The sequence below is a fragment of the Neovison vison genome, chromosome 2, assembly GCF_020171115.1.
Source record: "Neovison vison isolate M4711 chromosome 2, ASM_NN_V1, whole genome shotgun sequence".
NCBI classification, from domain to species: Eukaryota; Metazoa; Chordata; class Mammalia; order Carnivora; family Mustelidae; genus Neogale; species Neogale vison.
Window position 1 is genome coordinate 236,045,976 of NC_058092.1, and position 17,513 is coordinate 236,063,488.

Here is a 17,513-nt window from a genome sequence, read left to right on the forward strand (position 1 = left end):
GCCCTCCGGTTGGACCCCAGAAAAAGCAGGGTGGCTGCCCCGGCCGTGACGTAGTGGGGGAGAACAATCAGGGGCTTTGAGACGGGAGCAGCAACCCGCGTGGGGGAGGGTGTCGTGCCCACGGAAACAGCTGGAGGTGGAGAAAGATGAACAGACGGCCTCGAGAGAGGTGCTGTGCGGGGCTGAGGGGTTCGCTCGAGGGTGTCAGTGTTGTGACTGCGGGGTTCTTGGCTGCAGAAACTGACCAATGTCCGGATCATGAAGGAGAACATGAGGACGGGCAACCTGCCTGCGAACATGAAGAAGGCCAGGGTCATCCAGATCATCCCATGTAAGGCAGCCCTGGGGGATTTCAGCCCTCAGGGCAGGCGGGATTGGGGTCGGCACCCTGTGGAAGTCTTTGACCACCCGCTTCTGCGAGCCAGGGCCCAGGGCAAGACACCGTCTGGGCCTGCGGTTAAGGGCTCCTGGGGGTGATGGCGAGGGCTGGGAAGAGAAGCAAGGACAGGTGACCCAGACAGTCCTCGGCGTCAGATGGGCGGCTCATAATAGAGGAGACGTAGATGATGGGAGAGGGAACAGTTTCTGGAAGTGGAGAGATTTGCTTTGACCATGACTCTGGGGCCACCCGACTCCTATGTCATCCAGTCACCCCCTAAGCTTGTACATGGGGGAAGGGGTCCTGCTTCAAGCCTAGGGGAGGTGGGAAACGGGTAGGGGTGCTGTCAGGACCCTAGCCTACTGAGGTTCCAGGTAAGCGGGAGGAAGGATGCCTACGTTTGTTGAGGGGGGAAGCAGAGAACTTCACAGGGATCAGAGGAACTGCAGGAAAGGAAGAGAGAGGGTCTGCTTTGAGGAGAGGGAGCACCTCGTGGCAGGTGGACCCCAGGCCCTGGACATGCCCTCGTGGTCACCGAGCATCCAAAGGGCACTGGAGCTGGATGAAGCCTGCCGCAGCCTCAGACCCCGGCTTCTTGGTGGCTGTGGCCGCCACTCCAGACTGCCTGCCTGGCCATACTCCTTTTCCTCCTGAAATGCGATTTTTTAAAAGATTTTATTTATTTATTTGACAGACAAGGATCACAGGCAGAGAGGCAGGCAGAGAGAGGAGGAAGCAGGCTCCCCACTGAGCAGAGAGCCTGATGCGGGGCTCGATCCCAGGAGCCTGGGATCATGACCTGAGCTGAAGGCAGAGGCTTTAACCCACTGAGCCACCCAGGCGCCCCTGAAATGCAATATTCTTAACGCTCCTATTGTGGTATGAATTACTTCAGTTCATGACAGATGAAAATGTTAACTGCAATATTTTCAGAGCTTTCTTTCCTACCAAAACACAATTTTCTGGGCCAATTTAATTAAGCTATTTTATAAGGTAAACCTTCCAGGGACTTGACTTGATGTAGCAATTTTGTTCATAAGTTTTGTATTTCGGAAGCTGGTAGCAGCACACTGAAGTTCGCAAGGCAGGGCTGGCGTGTGTGCTCACTGAAGGCGTATCCTGTTTCGTAGATGACTTCAACCGGGTGATCCTCTCCATGAAAAGGGGTCAGGAATACACAGACTATATCAACGCCTCGTTTATAGATGTAAGTATAGGGGGCCCCGGACGTGCTTTGCGAAGATGCATGTTTCCTTCATCTGTGATCACAGAGACTCCTGATTAACTGCTTTCGACAATCAGGGAGGAATCCTGAAATCCAAAAGATTTTGTTAGCAGAGTGACTTGCGTGAAAAAAAAAAAAAGAAGAAAGAAAGAAAGAAAAGAAAAGAAGGGATAATGAGTTTTGGGAATAGAGAGCGTAGGCGCCCTGCTAAGTAATTTGCTAGTTTCCGTTGTGTTTTTAAGACACAGCGATTTTTCCATTCTATCCCTTATACACTCGGGTCACCCACCGGCACTGTGTGGCTCTCTGTCCTGCGCTGTCTGTGACCCGCTCCACGGGGACAACATGCTTGTGTGTTCAAGGCATGGTCACCAGCTGTCTCCATGCATGGTGGCGTTAGCCGAGGAGCGGGTGGGGAAGGACAGAGAGGCCGAGTCTGCGTCAGAGCTCCCCTTTGTGGGTGAGAAAACTGTGCCGGAGTTCACTTGGGCTGCGTGGAGGAACTGGGTTTGAATTCATTTCCTCTAAGTCCACACCCAGTCCACCCCCACGAGGCTAACTGAGCCGAAACACAGAAAGATGGGAGAGAGGAGACACGGGTGCTGTCGCAGGGGACCAGGGTGTGTGTGTGGCGGGGGGCGTGGGGGCTCGCCATACCCGCTCAGAGGGGACTCTGGGTGCTGCAGGGGAGAGAGCGGGTGCCCTGACCCGTCGCACGGTGCACGAGTGCATGCGTGCCTGCTGGGGCTCGGCGCAGCTGGGGAAGCCAGAGGATGCTCTCCATCCTCGGGCCCTGGGCTCTCCTAAGCCAACCCCTGCATCTGCACAGGAACCGGCATGAGAGGAGGGCAGACTCTAATCTCTGTCCCTGTTCCAAGGGCTACCGACAAAAGGACTACTTCATCGCCACCCAGGGGCCGCTGGCACACACCGTGGAGGACTTCTGGAGGATGGTGTGGGAGTGGAAGTGCCACACGGTCGTGATGCTGACGGAGGTCCAGGAGAGAGAGCAGGTCAGCAGCCCTCGTGGCCAGCCCGGGCCCTTCGGGGGGCAGTGTGCACCCCCAGCAGCCCAGCCCACCGGCGGTCCGCTGTGATGGGCTCACCGGGGATCAGCTGCGGAGGCCAGGCCACGGCCCAGGTGGGAGACAGGCAGGACATGGAAAAAAGATCCCGTTTGCTTAGCCATGACCACCCACACTGGCTTTTGGTCTTACCCAACGTTTTACTTAGCCAGCCTCGCAAGTCTGTCATTTTGTTTCTCCGCAAATACAAATTTGATCAAAACCTGTTGAACAAAACAACATTTACTCGTTTTCTTCAAGCCGTAAGGACATAGACATTGACATGGGCACTTACGGACGGTGTCCTGGTTGAACGGGATGAGTCAGTGTTTCCCTGTCCCCAGAGCTCCATTCGGGCCCTGTTTACTGAGTTCAGTTAACAACACAGTAAGTGCTCATGAACCCACTCTCCGAACGAAAAAACAAACTTTGGTCAGTGATGGTCACCTATCTGGGGGCTCTTTCAAGACAGAACCACTACCCTGGACCCGTGTTTTTATTTCTTTGCTTCTTTTAAAAACAGTGCATTGAGTTATAATACACATACGATTCCATCCATATTTCTAAAGGGTACAAGTCAGCAATTTTTAGCCTATTTACAGAGTTGTGAAACATCATCATTATTTAATTCCAGATCATTTCCATGAGCCCTTTTCCTTCTGTTAAATCAAACGGGGCTGGGCCGGTCTCAGAGCAAACCCCTGCCCGTGCGCAGCCAGGCCCGTTCCTTCCTCCTCCGCAACCTCCCCTCTACTTTCCGCCTCTGTGATTTGCCTGTTCTGGACATTTCCTGTAAACGAGATCATACGACCTGTCTTTTGTGATTGAATTCTTGTACTTAGCATGTTTTCTAGTTTTAACCATGTTGTATCCCAAATAGGTTCTTTTTCTCTTGACGACTCGCCTTCCGTTGTATGGGCCGCCTTGTTTGGGCATACCACACTCTCCCATTTGTCCGTTGATGGACGTGTGGGTTGTTTCCACTCTGGGGCTATTGTGAATCGTGTTGGAAACGTCCATGTTGGAGTTCTTTCATGGATTTGTTTTCGTTTCTCTTGGGTAGACACCTCGGGGTGGAATTGTTGGGCCATATTGTAACTCTGTCTCTCGAACTCATCTGGCTGGACGTTTGGAAGAATGTCCACAGCAGCTGCCCCGTTTCATACTCCCACCAGAGTATACAGGGTTTCCAGTTTCTCCACCAACACTTATTACTGCTTGTCTTTTTATTATTTTAAAGATTTTTAAAAATTTATTTGAGATAGAGAGAGAACAGGGGGAGTGGCAGAGGGAGAGGGAGAAACAGGGGAGCTCCCTGACCTGGAAGCCTGATGCAGGGCTTGATCCTAGGACCCTGAAATCATGACCTGAGCCACCCAGGAGCCACACTACTGATCTTTTTAAAGCCATCCTTGTGGGTGTGGTCTTGGCTTTTCAGAAATCCTATACGTGTATGTCTTAAAGCTACTGTTCAGTTTTGCTTGCTATCGAGCTTTCTATAAGGGGGACATTACAGTGCGTATTCTTCCAGGACTTGCTTTCCACACTCAGAAGAATGCTTCTGATGTGCTCCTGCGTCGATGCCTGTGGCCATGGCTCCTTCCTCAGTATGTCCTTGTGTCTCACCGCACACAGTGCACCCTGCATCCATTTATCTGTCCCTTCTCCTGTCACGGGCATTTGGGTCAATTGTGTTTTGTTTTGTTTTTTCACAAATGGTGCTACTAGTACATTTTCCTACAGTTCTCATGCCACACAAGGAGTAGCCTGTTCCAGGGACAGAATGCTACATCGGAGAGTGACAGTTTGAATTGACAGGATAGTTCCTACAGTGGACACTGTCAGTGGAGGAGAGAGATCCTTCATTGACTTCCCTAGTATTGTTAGGGCCCCTCGAGTTTGCTGACCGACTAGGCGTGCGTATGTGTCACCCCTCCTAGGCCCTGGCTGGCATCCCTCTGATTGCTCTGAGGTCAAGCGTACTTCAAACATTTACGGACGGCATGTTCCCTCCGTGCAAAATGCCTGGCCAGGCCTTTCCCCCGTTTTGCTAGTGAGTTGTTTGTTCTTCTAGTGTTGACTTGTAAGAATTCTTTACATATTCTTGATTCTAATCCTTTGTCAGTTGTGTGAACTACAAATATCTTGTCACCATTGATGGCGTGTCTTTTTACTCTCTTGGCCATGTTGGTTGATGAAGGGAAGTTTGTTGTGTTCTTTTTTTAAAAAAATATATTTTATTTATTTATTTGACAGACAGAAATCACAAGTAGGCAGAGAAGCAGGCGGGGGTGGGGGAAGCAGACTCGCTGCTGAGCAGAAAGCCCAATGCAGGGCTGGATTCCAGGACACTGGGATCATGACCTAAGCTGAAGGCAGAGGCTTTAACCCACTGACCCACTCAGGTGCCCTCATTGTGTTCTAATCTGATGTCATAATCTTCGAGTCGTGGGTTGTTCACTCTTTTGAAGTCTTGTTTTTTAGTAAGTCCTTCTGTACCCCCAAAAGAAAAGACATTTTCATCTAGGGCTCTCACAGTTTTATTTTTGATTTTTAAGTTTTAACCTGTCTGGGTTTACTTTTATGAAGGTTCAAAGCTACCAGATATGGTAGGGCATGTTGTGCACTGCCCAACTCCAAGAGGGCTGGACTGTTCCTATCAGTCCTGGTAGAGTGTGAGTCAGGGACACACCCCTTTTCCTATATGGAAAACGAGTTTTCTCAGCTCCATTGATTGGATAATCTCTTCCTGTATCCAAGTTCCGAATACACACCTGTTTCTGGATTCCCTTGGTCAACAGGTGTTAGCCGGCATCCATAGTCGTGTTTGTTAGTGATTTACTGCGTCAGATGAGATGCGCTAAATGGTCCGAGAGCCATCCTGCAGCATAATGTCAAACCGCTAACAGGCCATTATTTCATGTGAGACTTAAAATTTCATTTTATCCCCCAAGGATAAATGCTACCAGTATTGGCCAACAGAGGGCTCCGTGACTCATGGCGAAATAACAATCGAAATAAAAAGTGATACGCTTTCGGAAGCCATCAGCATACGGGACTTCCTGGTCACCTTCAATCAGGTATTGTCGCCCGTGCTGTGGGCTCTCGTAGACAGATGGCCCTGAAGCAGCCGTCGGGGGCTCCTTACCACGGTCCCAGCACATCCCTCTCCTCCAGGCTTTTCTAACTGGTGCATTCGGATCAGTGGTCAGCGCGTGAATAAGGAGCCGTGTCATCAAGGGGACAGATCTCCTCTAACATTCGGACCTCCCTGGTCGTGTGGGTCCTTGCTGGAGCACGAGGGAGGGAGGGGGAGCAGAGTGACCAACTCTAAGAGGCGTTCTACAGCCTCAAACAGCCGCTCAGGAGAAATGGCAGCGGCGGGGACAGGGGAACGAGGGGGTGTGGATGAAGCCACAGAGGCCTCTCCAGGCTTTTCCAGAATGTCTGGGACAGGAGGGGTCCTGGCTTCTTAGGAAAGAGACGATCCTGTTTTCTCAAGCGAAGCTGCCAGGATCCGTCCCATGTCCGGTGGGCCCTAGCGGGGGCTCTGGGGGCATCCTCTGTGTATCCTGCTCCCCATTCTGTGGCCTTCCACTCTGGGGTGCACTCGGCCTACAAACAGCCTGGCCGGGACCCCCAGGCCAGCCAGAGGGGGACTGTGCCAGCCGTCAGAGGACCCAGGAGGACCCCAAGCCTGGGCCCTGCTCCCTGGGAGGGTAGGTCTGTTCCTGGATGGTCAGGGCTGCATGAACAGAAACGCCCTCCCCTGCCCACAGCCCCTGGCCCACCAGGAGGAGCAGACCCGCATGGTCCGCCAGTTCCACTTCCACGGCTGGCCCGAGATCGGGATTCCGGCCGAGGGCAAAGGCATGATCGACCTCATCGCGGCTGTGCAGAAGCAGCAGCAGCAGACGGGCAACCACCCCATCACCGTGCACTGCAGGTGAGCCGCCGGGGCCGGGGCGCCCCCTCCTGGTGAGTGGTGGGATGCAGACCCCACACCCAGCTTGCGGCTCCCAGCCACAGGGCATTGGTCCCCGAGACTTTCCCTCGACAGAGAGCTTTAGGTGCCTAAATGTCATCTTAGCTACACACAGGAGACCTCGTGGGAGGAGGAGCCGGGAAATGACTCAAACACACGTTTCCATGAGCTTCCGAAGTCCTCCCCAGACCAGCCAAACATAGCTCAGACTGACCCGTTCCCCAAATTCAGCTGCTTGTGTTCACTTTGAAAGATGTGCTGGCTCTGGCTGATGTGCCCACCCCACCTGTCCTCCCCCCAGAGCTCTGGGAACCAAGGCAGGGCTACAGCACATCCTCATGGAGGGCAGATTTTTCTGGAGCTCCCAAGCCAGGTGCCAGGGAGGCCCGAGGAGGGACATGTGGCGAGCGTGGAAGGCGAAGCTGGCGAAATCCAAATCCAAAGACGTGCTGGCTACAGGTCCTGGTCAGGCCAACCCCTCCCCCATGCCAGCAGGAGGCCTTGGCCGCCACTCCAGAGCTCTCCCCAGCAGGAGTTTGGGGCATTTTCATTCTCGGGGGTGCTAATTTGCTCCGAAAGCTGTTCTTCTAAATCTTCTTCCACTTGCGGCTTCCGCTGGTTGTTGTGCCTGCCATTGCCCCCTTGCTTCTTGGGGCCCCCAGAGCCTGGGCTGAACCTGGAAGGTTCAGAACTCTTCACCTGGGACCAGCCTGGGTGCACTTCTGGCCTGGCCAGCATGGGGAGCACAGAACGCGGTTTTTGGTTCTTGGGGCGGCTTTGTAGGCATCCTTTGGAATAAACTAGAAATCTGTTCCTTTGCGTTCTGCCTCCAGAGACCCAGACAGTTTAGCACATGGAGGGCACCAGGGAGGCAAAGGTGAACAAGGTCCCACAGGGCAGAGGTGGGGACAGGTCATCGAAACAGGTCAGGAGCCTCAGAGTCAACCCACGTGCGGGACTGGGGGCCCGGAGGACTCTGGAGGACGTCAGCGGGACCTGCCCACTTTGGGCCTGCTCTCTTGGCTCTCCAGGGGGTGCCCGGGCTCTGCTCCTGTAGGCTCATCCAGCACAGCAAGAAGACGATCATCTTGAAGGGAGTAGACCCAGATCTCCGCTGCTGGGAAGCGTTCCTTGTCTAACCCTTCCTGGCAGGGGCCGCCCTCTGTCTGGCCTCACCCTCTGTGAACCAGCACCTCTCTGAAGGCGGCCGCTAGCACAGGGGAGTCTAGCCAGAGGGGACCTCTCCCTAGTCCTGACCCAGGACGGTCTGCCATTCTGACAAGTGGTGCTGACGCTGCTGGTGCTGGGGACCGCACCCTGAGAACCACGGGTCACCACGAGGGAGGGGGGACATTGTCGCCCTGGCTTCAAAGCTTGCACTCAGTCCCGCTCGAGAGACACCTTTCTGCTGCAACGGGGCAAGTGTTAGGAATTTCATGTTTCCTACACTTGCTCCGTGTAGATGAACCTTAGAGACGCAGACTTTGATCGCTTCAGTGATGATGGCCTCTGCGTGGATGTGTAGGGATGGGCTGTGGGCTGTCCCTTTCCCATCCCCAAGCGTGACTGTGCTTGTCTGCATTAAGCACTTTCCCTCCCCAGTGCTGGAGCCGGGCGAACAGGCACCTTCATAGCGCTCAGCAACATTCTGGAACGAGTAAAAGCCGAGGGCCTTTTAGACGTGTTCCAAGCTGTGAAGAGTTTGCGACTTCAGAGACCACATATGGTGCAAACCCTGGTAAGAGACGGAGCCGTGGGGATGTTTCTGGAAGGGTCAAGAGTTGTCTTACATTGGATTTGACGTCTGTTTCATTGAAGGAACTCGAGGGTGTGGGGAGGGCGGAGGGTGAGTTCCCACGGGAGGGAGCTCGGTCCTCTGCGCAGTGAAGCTTGATGGACCCCCTTCCTTCCTCGTCTCTGCTGGGGACTGTCCCCTGGGCAGGACATAGGAGGAGCGGGGAACTCATGGCTCAGACTATGAGACGCCTCAGACACATACACCGATGACGGCAGCTCGCTGTGTCTCCGTGGCTTTTCCTCCATTTTCTGGCGCCGATCTCTCGCGTCCTGTGACAAATCCACTCACTTCCTGGTTTGCAGAAGACGTGCCTCCTCGCCAAACTTGGTTCTACCCCAATAAGTACAATTTCAGAAACTGTTAGAACCCGTCATTTTTCTCCAGTCTTCCCGTTTTTACATGTGCCCTCCTTGTGCACTCACTTTGCATGGCTAACAGGATCCCGACTCCAGCAGGCGTAAAATGTGGCAGGAGAGGCTTCCAGAACCTTCCCATCGTGAGGGAAGCTGCTAGAATCACCGAGTGAGCAGGGTTGCCCTTCCAGCCCCAGGTTGGGCAAAGCATGGTTCTCACCCTGAAGGCATCCCAGGGAAGCCTGGAGAGAGTTCACACTCCCCCATGGCCAAACCGCCCTCACGCTTTCTGGGGCTCAGACCCAGGCAGGCATCAGGATAGTTAAGGCTCTCCCTGGTGGTCCCAAAGCACAGATAGGTTTGAGAACCACTATGACTGAAGGAAACGGGGTGCCTGCCGGGTCCCCACACCCCTGCCTCACGTGCCCCTCTAGAGGCCAGGCCATGACTGAGAGCAGGGAGGAGATGGTGCTGGGGGCCCCTCCGCTCTCCTTAGAGCCCTGATCCCAGTGCAGACAGTCCTTCTTGCTAGAGCTCTGGAAGATGCTAGAGGGGTCCTTCTAAAAGCCATGTCAGCCTCCTGCTAGCTAACACCGCCTAGTGGCATCACAAACGTGAACGACTTTAGGCGTGGAAAAACCGGAGGCAGACCCCTCCATGGAGGGCTTTCCAGATCAAAATAATAATGAATGGAAACATCCTCCAAAAACATTCTGTTGTAAATTCTGAGCCACAGTCTTTCATCTTCTTTCTGACTGCTTTTAAGTCCACTACGGGCTTCCCCAGGCAGAGGTGGTAACTTTAGTCCTGCGTGGCCCCCAGAAAACAGGAAAGCTAAGCCAGGGTCTCCTTCCATGCTCGGACTTCAGGCTGTCATCTCAAACGCTGGTCTGGCCCCCTCGTGCCTCTGCGGCCTCGAACGAGCTCCTTCCACTTTCTGGACTTTAGTTCCTTATCTGTGGAAAGCGGAGGGATGGCACCTGCCTCTAGTTGAAGTGCATGTTTGCTTTGTGTGTGCGTCGGGGGCCCATTAGTGCCTGACCTGGGCAGGCCCCTGGCGACCCTGGCAAAGAACATCTCTAGTCTGGCTCAGCATGCAAACACTCCCTCGGTTTCGAAGGGACCTCAGCTCCCACAGATTCTTCGGATCTGGCCCACGTTTCCTATCTCCAGGCGCCCGTCCTTCTGAACACCCTGACTCAGCTCTGCTCTTTCCACTGCCTCCTCTCCCCGCACCCCTCCCTGGGAAGCTGCCCATGGCTGTTGTTGGGCTTGGGTCTGTACCCTCTGGTCTGGTGACACAGTTTAACAGAGTGTTTGTAACCTGACTTGGAAAGTCAGCCAATTGCTGGCCACTCGGCAAGACTCTTGAGACAGGCTTTAGGGCAGCACACATTCCAAGGCAAAAAGTGTTTTTGTTTTTATTTTTTTCCTGGGAGCTTTGTGCTTTGATGGGAAATGTCTGTGACCTGAGGTGTGGCCTGTGTCATCTCAACAAATTGCCAAAATACACACCATTGATCACTGGGCACCGGTGGCTTAGACTCGAGACACAGCATGGATGGGTCACAGGGAGCTCTTGTGTTTGCTGCTAAAACAGAAAGGGGTTAATGGTGTTTCCACTTCCTCCAGGATGGGAGGCAGCTTTGAGGTGAGGCTGAAGTAACTTCCAAATTTGGGAGAGAAGATGGGCGGGGCTGGGGAGCCACACTCCCCTCTCCTGCTTCCCAGGCCCCTCCCTCGAGGGCCACTTGGCCAGCAAGTGCCTGGTCCGCAAGGAACCAGACCCTGTTATCTGAGAGGCAGGTTAGCTGCCTGTTGCCCCTCAAACCTCTGGGGTCCTCTTCGCTCTGCCGGCTGACGGTCATGCACGCGGAGCTCCAGACTCTGGCAGCTGCCCTTGGCTCCTGTTCCCGGGCTTCCCATGGAGTGCCCAGTACTGGCGGACGCCACAGGTCCTGCGTCACCACCCCCATCCTCCCCTCCATCCGCCCACGCCCCGGCTCGCTGCCTCACCCCCTCCAAGAGCCGGCGGAGGACAAGAGGTGCACAGCCGTGTTCTCATGGGTTGAATGCCTTAGACGGAGAGAGGCGACATTCTCCTGAAATCTAGTAAAATTTATATAAAACAGTGTCCCCTCTTTAGAGTAAGCTTAGGCTAAAAAGTAGCCTTGATTTTCATCCTTTTTAACTTTCATAGATTGCTTGTGATGCAGTGAAGTTCAGTATCCCGACTTCTCTCGTTGTCATTTCAAAAATACCTGTTTTCCAGTTTAAATATGAAAACTGAAGACCTTTTACTCAGACTGCCCTAAAATACGACAAGTTGAAGCTAAACATCGACATGTTCCATATAAAACAATAACTTTAGGGATGCCTGGTTGGTTCAGTCGGTTAAGTGTCCAGCTCGTGGTTTCGGCTCAGGTCATGATCTCAGGGTCCTGGCTCTGCGCTCAGCAGGGAGCCTGCTTGGGACTGTCTCTCCTTCTGCCCTTCCCCCACCCCGCTCACTCTCTAAATAAATAAAATCTTAAAAATAACAACAACAACAACAAAAATCCAGCTTCATTTTGAAGTGTCCAAAAAGTAAATTTTGTAACCGGTCACACTCTTTTATGTCTTCTTTTTAAATGTTTCACCCAATTAAATTAATGGACTTTTAAAAAAATGTATCACTTTAATGTATTCTTGTTTTTTTTTTTTTCCAGGAACAGTATGAGTTCTGCTACAAAGTGGTACAAGATTTTATTGATATATTTTCTGATTATGCTAATTTCAAATGAAAATTCCTGCCTTAAAATATTTTTTAATTTAATGGTCAGTATATTTTATAAAAATCATGTTAATTTATTTCATAGTTGACATTAATGCCCGTCCTAATTTCTCTGTGTATATTTTGTTATGCTTTGAAGGCCACTTGCTGTAAAAACTGGAACCATGTATTAAGGTCAAGTAATATCCCATAAAATATATTTCTGCTAATACCAGTAAATATGTTAATTTTGCATCAGATGCATCCCATTGTTGAATTTCACACGTGCAGCACTTCCAAATGTTAAAAATCTGAATATGCAACGTGTGCTTCTGCAGGAGAGAAAATACAAAGCCTGCGCTGTTAAGAAAGCAGTCAAGACTCAAGAACCAGGAAAATTCTCTTTCCTGACATTGTTTTTACAGTCCTGGGCAGTGGCATTTGGGGGGGAAGGTGAAATGTTCACGAGATAGATACACTGTAAATAAGGAATCCTGTGAAATCCTCTGTTGGAACTCGTGTGCTTGATTTTCACATTTTAAAGATCAAAGACTACAGCCTGATCTCAGGTATAGAACACGTTAGCGTCATTGGGGGCTGCGGGGTGACACGTAGACATGCCTTTACTCAAGGCCGGGTCCCTGCCGTCTTGGCCTGAGAGGGGAGATGTAGGCATGGGTGGAAAGGTCCCCCACGGCTCTGGGTCCAGCGAAACCAGCTCTCAGGCTGTGCTCCAACGGAGCCGCTTGCCATCGGTCTGTCTGGGCGTGTGACTCAGACGACCCCCTGAGAATCCCACCGACTGCCTTTCTCAGCCTGGCCTCCCACTCTGCCCCCGCCCTCAGCTGGTCTGAGCTCTCCCAGACGCTCAGCACCAGCCACTTCCCAGTCCTCACGTTCAGATAAAGCTGGACGGGCGACTCGCACAGCCGCAAGGAGCACACGCTTGGGGAGAAAACCACAAGCAGTTACGCTTTCAACTTTCTGAGGAACATTTTGGTATTAAAAAAAAAAATCTTGTAAAAGCTAAGATTGTTTGTAAGAAAATAAATCTTATAATCTAGATTTATACAGGGTTTTTTTTTTAGAAGTCCCACTCCCCAATATTTAAATAAAAGAAAAAGAGAGAGAAATCCTTAAATCTAAAAGCTAACTTATTTTTGAATGGAAATACTACTGAGCCCTTTGACACTGGGTAGTGATGATCTCACTGCCGGACAGGATCGGCTTGTGGGGAAAAAAAAAAGAGGGGGAGGGAAATGAATGTAGAAAAGTTTAACTCAATGACAGTGATCTTTCTATGCCACTTGGGAGCAGATGAGCACAATATATATAATATATATAATGTATATGTATTATATATATATTTATTTATGAATGACAGCTGCTCTAACTTACTAAAAGCATTTACCATGTACATTTGGGGTACTTTTTTTTTCTTTTTCTTTGTCTTTTTTTTTTTTGCTTTTTAAAAGAAATATAAAGGCCTTATGTGACATTTCCGCTGAGAAGTGATTGCCCCCTCCCATTGTACTGTTCATCCTGTGTCCCTCCCTGGTGTGCACCCCGCAGCTCCAGGGCTGGTTACCTGCTAACAGCAGCCTTGTCGTAATCAAGCCTCCGCTGCTCCTCTGAGCCCTGCCCCTGGGCAGGAGGAGGGACCCGCTGGAAGGGCATGAGCACAACTTGGTGACCTTGGCCACCACCGCCGCCAGCCGCATCCCTGGGCCACTCACACACTGCTGAAGGCCACCCTCTCTCTCCTTCCTGGTACAGTTAGAATGCATTGGGGTTAAGGAGGAAAATGGAGGGAACTTCACGAGACACACCAGTTGGTCCCATATGTTTTCATTGTTAAAATCCCAAGTCCAAAGCCTTTCTTTGACTGATGGAGAAGAGAGGGAACCAAGCTTTCATTTGGCACCAAACCCTAGAAACGGAGTGGGCCAGTTGTGACGAAGGTGACTAATATTGTATGTGAGGGTTTAAAGTCAGAGTTGAGGGAATGGATTTGGGTCTAATTTAGGAACCCTCATTAGAATCTGACAGGCCTTTCAGAAGCCTGCTTGCCATCTCTTGGATGGAGATTAAGGTCAACCTTACCCAGGGTGCCCTCGGGAAAGTGCCCCATGTGTGTGTTCTTCTCTTTCCCTCATCCGCTGCAGGCATCCTGGCACCCACTGTGGCCCTTCCAAAGCAGAAGCTGCGGTCCCTTGGAGGGACTTGCCTTTCTGGGGGCTTGGGAATTGCAGCCTCATGGCCTCTGCCCAGCTCCTGCCCCCAGTCCAAGGCCCCCCAGTCTCTTTGGGCACTTGGGGACTGGCCATGCTCTCTGCGTCAGCCAGGAAACTGACCTCTTCTTCCCCCTCGGTCAAAGTCGGTCCATTGTACATAACCAACGGCCCCAGCCCCACAGCGCCGCCGCCACTGTCCTTCCCTTCACGTTTTTGTGTGTTGCATGCGGTTGCATTCATATGCCAAATAGCGATTAGGAGCCTACCGTTCTGATCGACAAGCTGTACGGTCACTGTGTGACTCACTTTACTGTTTCTCTCCATGTGCTAGACGAATGAAGAATGCATACCAGTGTTTTAAAAGGTATTTTTATGTGTTTTTAAAAACTTTTTAAAATGAGCCTGACATGTCTGTTTCAGCATTCCGAGACATGCCCATGTTATTTTTAAAATGTATGATTACTGATATTTTTGTTTAACTCAGTTGTGTTTAATTTATGTGCAATCTTTATAATGTATGTATGTATTCCCATTTCAACGATCATATTTTCTTTTATTACATCTATAATTTGATCTTGCTCTGATTATAATGCCAGTGAATGTTGCTGAATTCTTTGTATATGCAAATTGCAAGATCTAAAACATTCTGATGCAAGGATAAATCTTTACTTTGACTTCCAGCCTGTGTCTCTTTCTTCTATGAAATCTCTTCATTGCATTCAAACGGTGCCTTACTTCCTTTCAGACAAGACATTCATTAGGAGGTAGACACTGATTTATGTAGACAATTAATTTAGGACTTTTAAAATCTAGCTCAGCTCTGGCATGAGGACAGCCCGGACACTGGGCACTGTGGCCGGGGGTTGGCGCAAGTTTCCGGCCGCTCTTCAGAAGGCGTGAGCTGTGTGTGCAGCACGGAGTGAAAACTCGCCCTTCTGGGAGCCTGTGCTCCTCTTGGAGTCCAAACAGGGATCTGTGCTCTGAGCAGCGGGTTCTCCGAGTCCCCGGGGAAGAGGAGAGAATGCTGGAAGTTCACGGCCAGGTGGAATCTGAACGTCCTTCCTACGCTGCTGCTTTTCCTCCTAAAATCTGAAACCTTATCCGACCTCCCTTTGCACATCCGTATGTCTCTGGTCATCCCTACATCTGTTTCTGCACCCCTCCACCTTCACCTTCCTCCCGGACCCACACACCAACATCCTCTTTCAGATATTCTAGGACTAATGTGGAATTTAAACATATGCTTCTTAGTTTTTTAAAGATTTTATTTATTTGACACACACACACACAGAGAGAGAGAGAGAGCACAAGCAGGGGAAGCAGCAGAGGGAGAGGGAGAAGCAAGCTCCCTGCTGAGCAGGGAGCCCAATGCGGGGCTCGATCCCAAGACCCGGCGACCATGACCTGAGCCGAAGGCAGAGGGTTCACTGACTGAGCCACCCAGGTGCCCCCTTATGCTTCTTATTATTTGTTGTATTTATTTCATAAATGTTATAAGGCTTGTTATATTTGTTAAAATGGACGATTTTATAACCTTTTCTTTCCCTCTCCCCTTCCTCCTGCCCCCAAAATCACCTGCTGTGAGATACCATTTGCTCCTATGGGCCATTTAATTACTGGGTGTTCCTCATGGGTCTGTCTGCCTGTCCCTTCTCAGCTTTAGGTACAGCAGGACCTGGGATAAAGGGACCAGAAAAAAGTGTAGGTGCAGACAGGAGAGATTTGGGAGAGGGATGGTGGGGGCAGGAATGATCATCAACCAGACAACAGGGGACCAGGTGACTCAACCAGCCTGACCGAGCACACAGCCTTAGAAAAGGAAGAAAAGTTAGGCTGCTGGGGCTCCCCCCCTCCCTGTCCCAACAAATGGAAACATTCAAACATGAGTTCACATGCTAATAACCTCGAACAGACTGGCAGGTTAGGGAGCCAGTTAGCCAGGGGCTGAAGGAGCTTAACACCTTGCTGGGACTGAATGGTGTAGATTAGGGACGTGCCTTCTACCAGGCTATGTGGCATTTCCGAGCACTGAAGGACTCAAGGATGAGATACATCCAAAACTTAGAGAACTCCTATGTGAAAACTTTGCATCTTTTTTTTTTTTTTTTAAGATTATTTATTTATTTATTTATTTGACAGACACAGAATACAAGTAAGCAGAGAGGCAAGCAGAGAAAGAGGAGGAAGCAGGCTCCCGGATGAGCAGAGAGCCCGATGTGAGACTCGATCCCAGGATCTGGGATCATGACCTGAGCCGAAGGCAGAGGCTTTAACCCACTGAGCCACCCAGGTGCCCCGAAAACTTTGCATCTTAGAAGTGACAAAACCTGTCCCCTCTGGGCAGTTGTGTGAATCGCCTTTTTGCTCAGTGTTCTGCCTTAACATCTGGCCACGTCCGCACATATGCAGCTTCCTCAGCCCCCTTTAAAGGGCTACTTGGAATTCTCCAAACCTCACAAACTCTGATGGTCATTCCTCCATGAAGGACATTGGCTTGTATGCTGCCGTGGCGTGATGGAAACACTTGCACAGATGTGCATTTGCTCTAGGGTACAAAGTACTTCTCATGGAGAACTTCCTAGGGGTGAAATTTCTGGGTTATATGCATTTTAATATGTATCACCTTAAATATAAATAGTAACTGCTAAATTGCCAGATGTCCCAACTCCTTTACTGCCCGTGATGTAACTGGTGCCTGTTTCCCTTTGCATCACTACCCTGGGTATGAGCAAACCTCCTAGTTTTTGCAAAACTGCAAGGCAGAAAAGTCATACTTCATTTCCACTTGCATTTCCCTAACTTCCAGTGGGTGGAGCATCTTTTCACACTTTAATTACTTGTGGTTTATCTGTGAATCACCAATTCATGTTTTATCCGTTTTCCACATTTTTAATCCATTTCCCAAAAGTCACTTGACTTTTTCTCATCGATTTATTTTTTTATCACATAGACATCAACGCTTTTTTATTCAAATCAGAAATATTTCCCTTCAATACGTTGTAGAAGATTATCGTTGACGGCTGCTTAAACCCCTCGCCCAGGAAGCTCTGGGACTCACCAGCTGACAGACTGGGTCGGTGAGCACAGCCCGATTCTGCCCAACAGCAGGACCCTCTGTGGGGCCCAGTAAGCATACCAGATAGAACTGTCATTCCCATGAAATCATCATGGAGACACGAGGAGGGCTTTTGCGAACAAGTCACGGGCATTCCATTCCTTTGTAAAGACCAACAGTCATGAAATCCTGATTTACAGATACCGGATGTTCATGGCCCAAGGCCGGAGGCGCCAAGACAGGGAGGACTGTGACCAGCCCTCAGGGGCCTGGGCCGTCTACACAGCCCTGGACTCGGGGGTGGGGGTTCTGGAACTGTGGCTGGAATACGGTGTCGGGGAAGGTGATTCCAGCAGCTCATCTAGGGGAAGAGCCTAGAAGGCCCAGCAAACGGCAGGATCCCAGCTAGGTATCTTGACTTGTTTTCAGTAAAGAGGCAGCCTTTGCTTCATGGAGTTGACATCTGTGATGTCCCTCCGTGACAACCCGAAGGCCATGACCCTGTCAGTGACTACCGGGTAATGGAGTCCCAGGCTCCCTGTCCTGACTTGTATTGGGATCGAGGGAGGCCCTCCCTTCCATTCTTCCTCAGCCCCTCCTGGTAAGGATCGTTCCAGACACACACAGACGCCTGCCCCCTTCCTCGACCTCCCGGCAGACCACTCTTC

General features: G+C 50.9%; 1 protein-coding gene across 5 annotated transcripts in view; it reads left to right on the forward strand.

Moving 5' to 3' along the window:
* PTPRE (protein tyrosine phosphatase receptor type E) overlaps positions 1–12,063 on the forward strand; it is a 41,193-nt gene extending 29,130 nt beyond the window's left edge. For all 5 annotated transcript variants that reach the window (XM_044240735.1, XM_044240736.1, XM_044240737.1 and 2 more), the window contains 7 exons: positions 238–331; positions 1,510–1,586; positions 2,483–2,617; positions 5,623–5,748; positions 6,448–6,614; positions 8,256–8,391; positions 11,513–12,063. In XM_044240735.1, the coding sequence (XP_044096670.1) occupies positions 238–331; positions 1,510–1,586; positions 2,483–2,617; positions 5,623–5,748; positions 6,448–6,614; positions 8,256–8,391; positions 11,513–11,587 (810 nt within the window). In that variant the 3' untranslated portion in view covers positions 11,588–12,063. The remainder of the gene's footprint in view (positions 1–237; positions 332–1,509; positions 1,587–2,482; positions 2,618–5,622; positions 5,749–6,447; positions 6,615–8,255; positions 8,392–11,512) is intronic.
* Positions 12,064–17,513: the final 5,450 nt, after the last annotated feature.